The 4751-nt window shown below is 39.9% G+C and overlaps 1 protein-coding gene across 1 annotated transcript; it reads left to right on the top strand.

Annotated features, from left to right (window-relative positions):
• The first annotated feature begins 576 nt into the window (after positions 1-576).
• LOC147860758 (protein ATAF2-like) lies at positions 577-2631 on the top strand. The gene is made up of 3 exons (XM_087323227.1): positions 577-963; positions 1230-1516; positions 1672-2631. The coding sequence occupies exons 1-3, from the start codon at positions 768-770 to the stop codon at positions 2341-2343; spliced, it is 1155 nt and encodes a 384-aa protein (XP_087179353.1). The 5' UTR covers positions 577-767; the 3' UTR covers positions 2344-2631.
• The last annotated feature ends 2120 nt before the right edge of the window (positions 2632-4751 follow it).

Raw genomic sequence — 4751 nt, forward strand, 5'->3', positions numbered from 1 at the left:
TGCCACCCATTGCAAACCTATGGGGTGAGGCAATCCTCTACCATACCACACGTAGCTAAGCATATATGGTGGTCCCCACACCACACCAAGCTGCACATATATTGTGGTCCCCATACCACATCTAGCTAAGGCATATATTGTGTCTCGCAAATATGATATGTGTCGAATCGTTCACGTGATGTGGGGGGAGGGGTATGGTAGATAGGTAGAGATAGGTAGCTTTTTTTAACATCTATCGGAATGGACCTGGTGTTGTTGGAGCAGACATTTACAAAACAAGCGGTTGCTGTCAGGGAGGAGCTTGAGTGACGGTGTGTGTTTGAGTGTGTGGATTTGACCGAAGAAAAAAGAGAGGGAAGTTGCCAGGTGTGAAGGAGGATATGGGTGAAGTTAAGTGAAGCAACAGTTGGCATAAAAAGGGTAGGGCTCCAGACAAAGGCCCATTTTTATATATAAAAATATATTAAGTAAATAGAAAAAAGGTGTCTTCCCCCACACACACCCCCCTTCCCCCTTTCCTTTCCTCTCTTTATATATATACATACACACATGAAGCATCAAAAATATTGAACCAAAAACTCATCCAAAAGACAAAGACCATATTGACAAAGAAAAACCACTCCTAGGCTTGAACCCAAAAAACAAAGACACACACACACAAAACACACATACATGCCCACAAACAACTCTTCCAATTCCCTTCCAAATTGAGAGCTATAACATAATTTTTTCTTTCCTTCTCATTCAAAATCCATCCTTCTTCCACCATGAGGGCTGAATTGGGCAAGGATCCAAGCAGAGCCCCTCCATCCCAACTTAACTTGCCTCCGGGCTTTCGATTCTACCCGACGGACGAGGAGCTCGTAGTCCACTACCTATGCAAGCGATCCGCGTCCGAGCCTTTCTCCGTGCCCATCATTGCGGAGGTCGAGCTCTACAAGTTCGACCCTTGGGATCTCCCTGGTATGCAATCCATTTCTTTCTTTTCTTACAAACCCAATCTTTCCTCCAAATTGTGGCCTAATCTACATGTAATTAGACTCTAAATTAAGCCCCAATTCAGTCTTAATTGGTGTCATACTAAGGAGTGGCTCTAGACTAGAGTTTCTCCACCCCAAAGATCCCTTCAATTTTGTCTTGTGTGTTTTTTGGTCCCCTGTCCTTACACTTAGTTCCGATTTCTCGCGACTCAACCGAGGCTTGACTCGGATTCTTTTTTGCGTTTTCAGAACGAGCTCTATTCGGTGAGAGGGAGTGGTATTTCTTCAGCCCCCGTGACCGCAAGTACCCGAATGGGTCGCGCCCGAATCGAGCGGCCGGAGCCGGCTATTGGAAGGCCACAGGGACTGACAAACCCATATGCACCAACATGGGCACCAAGAAGGTTGGGGTCAAGAAAGCCCTTGTCTTCTACAAAGGCAAAGCTCCCAAAGGTGTGAAGACCAATTGGATCATGCATGAGTATCGGCTCGCGGACAGCGCCACTCGGTCTGCCAAGCGCAAGGGCACACTAAGGGTGCGTTCACACTAGTGCCTTCGTGTTTTAACACTTCTCTCTATGAAGGATGTGGGTTTCATATGGTCTCGCGTGTTTTGTTTTTACACCCCCCCCTCCCCAGGCTTATTATGATGTGTGTTAATGTTATTCTTTCTTGTTTTTTCTTTTGCCAGTTGGATGATTGGGTGCTTTGCCGGATTTACAAGAAGTGCTCCGGTGCTAGCAACAACATGCAAAAAACTGCGAAAGAACCACGATGTGAGTCCTCGAGTTTTGATGATGCGGTGATCGATTCATTGCCCGATGCTGAAGAAGATACATCGGAAGCACACGAGGCATTCGATGACAAAAGAGGAATCCTTAATAGTATAGGTGGATCGGGCCGCGATTTCGCTTGGAAAACAACTGAAGCAACCACTAACCAAAGTGTTGGGAAGGCACAGGGAGCCATGATACCACCACCCTTACCAACAACTAGCTACAATCAATATTATTACAATCACCACGGTTCTTTCAACTCTTGCACTCAACAACAAACTCCGAGCTCATTGGACCTTTCACACCCTGTGTCCAACGAGATGAGCCACTCGGCACTTGAATCTTCGTCTGCCCAAGAAGATGATTCGGTTGTCGAGAGCGCCTTCAATACGTTTCCCACGTTTAATGCCAACACAAACCACACCCTTCCATCTTCCGGGTTTTATGGCTATGACCTTGGGCTTCCGAGCCCAACTTCTTCAATGCTTGGAGGTAGCGGACTAACTGACACAGATGCCTACTTTCAATCATTCTCCCAACTCCTAGACAATAGAAACTCCCTCTTAATGTGGGATTCTAGGGTGTAGTCCTCTCTTACTTGTTCATTAGCCCCCCCTATCCGCCCCCTTTTCTTATACAAATCTTTAACCCATATAGGTAGTGAATTCTACATGCAAGGATCAAGGGCCTCCAAATTTTGTAAATTATATAGAATTAAGTTATCTTCTTTGTAAATGACCCTTCCTTTGTGCATGTGTGTGTGTGCAGATGAATGTAGGTTTGTCACATTCCCTTTATGTTTCCATGACCACTTCGATAAATGACATCGATTGGTCTTTCCAACTATAAAAGAAAAGCTATCTTATCTTCTTGCACTATTGATCGAACTTTGGATGTGCTTCCATTGAAAATGTGTGCGATGAGATGTATTTTTTGGTTGAACCCTAGATGCCTATATATGTTGCAAGTATGTGTGTTGCGAGAGGGATTTTGACGCTAGATGTACACGCCTACATATATTTGCAACAACTTTTTTCTTACAGAGCTAATAATTGCTTTAAAATTCAATATCTATTAAGGTTGGTGGTGCACCTTTTTTTTCGAACGAAAAGGATGATGTTTTTCACGAGAAAGATGTATTGAAAGTGTAAGACTATCAATGTTTGAAGGCAATTTACATCCACTCTCATGTCTTATGAATTACCAAAAGCTAATGATATGAATGTTTATAAATTTTGAGTTTCATTTCTTTGCCTATTGTTCTCCACCCTTGTCTTGATCGCCTGAGCGCTTCTTCCATTGACCATAAGTGTTGCCAGTATGAAATTAATGCTCATTAGTCAAATGATCCATCCCCCGTTCAAAGATTTCAATTCCTTGTCCAAATGCTCCCCTTCATACTATTATTGTTAAGTGTGGATTCAATGGCTACATTGACTATTTATGTTTTCCTTTTCTCCGTTAGCACTTCTATGGTTTTACTATTGTCTTTTGGAAGTTCTCTTGTTTTCTCCCTTTCTCTCCTTTGCTCCCTCACATAAGCTTTCATTCCCTTGGGCAGTGGGATTGCCTTTGTCTTTTTTTACTTCCAAGATCCTTATGAGCCCCATTTTAGGCTCTTGTGTTTTCTTCTTTATCTCTTCACCCATAAGTCAAAGTAAAAACCTTGTCATGACCTTATGAATTCCTTTTGGTGTTTTCTTGGAAATACAGATTATTTTGACCCCAACTATTGATTTAGACATCGTTGAGTAACTATGGCATCATGTAACAATTCCCTATCATAACAATGTTTGACACTTTCTTTGTTGAGGATTTGTATTCTCATTTCGAAACTTTCTTGGATATGCTAGAGGACGTCTTTGACGTTTTTAGCAACTCACAAAGTTATATACTCATTAATCCTAACATGGAATATATATCATTACGAAGACATGATCTTGTTGTCCGTCTAATACTAGGAACTACATTCATCGTTGACACATTCGTGATGTTTGAATGAAATGAGCATCTTTTGCACGATTATATTTGTTTCTCTAACAATGTCTATTCTCCACGTGTTCCTTTTTTTGTAATTCCATTGTTACGAATAGTTCTAAGGACCATGAAGTGAACCACAATTGGGGGCATTGTTGTCAAATGTGTTAGTTCAACCAAATCTAGTTACGAATTAACAACATTGGTATTCGATATTACATATGTCTTAGGCTTTAGCTAGTTTGTATACATCAATTGACATGGGTCCCTAGTTGAAACCTTACCAAGAATATGATTAGATATTTTGGAAACTAAAACAGTAAGCTTGTTTATTTTCAATAACTTTTACATATTCTTTGTCAAAGTTCGAGGTTTTGATGATATCAAAACTAAGATTAAGCACATAGTGATACCATAACACACACATAAGTGATAATACGAAGGTTAATTCACAATACTTCAAAATGAATTTCTACTAATTAAAATACATAATTACTAGATGCTCTATAATTAAAAAATGTGATGTTGTAATGGGTCCATATGGGAGTGTAATTAGCTACTTATGCTTCAAATTAGAAATTGAGAATATCTTACTTGATAAAGCTGCTTTCTTACTAAAGTTTCTTGTGATTAGGCATTGTGTTTGCTACATAGCCAGTTTGTTTGATCATGAAATTAATTGATTATCACACAATTTATGTGTACTACCTAAATGTATCTTGCACCTAGATAATGCTTACATTTTCCCTCCTTACTTGACCTTTGCCAAGCATGCATAGGTAGTGTTGAAAATAATCAAACATACATATTTAGTTTTGAATATATATAAACATAATTTGGTAAGTTTCCATTGATTTAAAAACCAAATGTTCAAGTTTGAAGATTACAACAACAAATACCAATTGACATTTTCAACTTCTCTGTTCGTGAAGTTTTAAAATTTTAAGAACCATGAAAATGGAGATGTACCTTTGAATTACCCCTTGAATCATACTGAAAAGTTGAAAACTATCCTTAA

This window comes from Azolla caroliniana, unplaced genomic scaffold, assembly GCF_043228905.1.
Source record: "Azolla caroliniana isolate FFs.n. ecotype wild unplaced genomic scaffold, voAzoCaro1.0.p SCAF_8, whole genome shotgun sequence".
Lineage (NCBI taxonomy): Eukaryota > Viridiplantae > Streptophyta > Polypodiopsida > Salviniales > Salviniaceae > Azolla > Azolla caroliniana.

Excerpts from the sequence above, each read along its gene's own strand:
- LOC147860758 (XM_087323227.1), top strand. The coding sequence starts at position 768 with ATGAGGGCTGAATTGGGCAAGGATCCAAGCAGAGCCCCTCCATCCCAA. Across the intron at positions 964-1,229 it reads CGACCCTTGGGATCTCCCTG|AACGAGCTCTATTCGGTGAG; the intron begins GTATGCAATCCA and ends TTGCGTTTTCAG. Across the intron at positions 1,517-1,671 it reads AGCGCAAGGGCACACTAAGG|TTGGATGATTGGGTGCTTTG; the intron begins GTGCGTTCACAC and ends TTCTTTTGCCAG.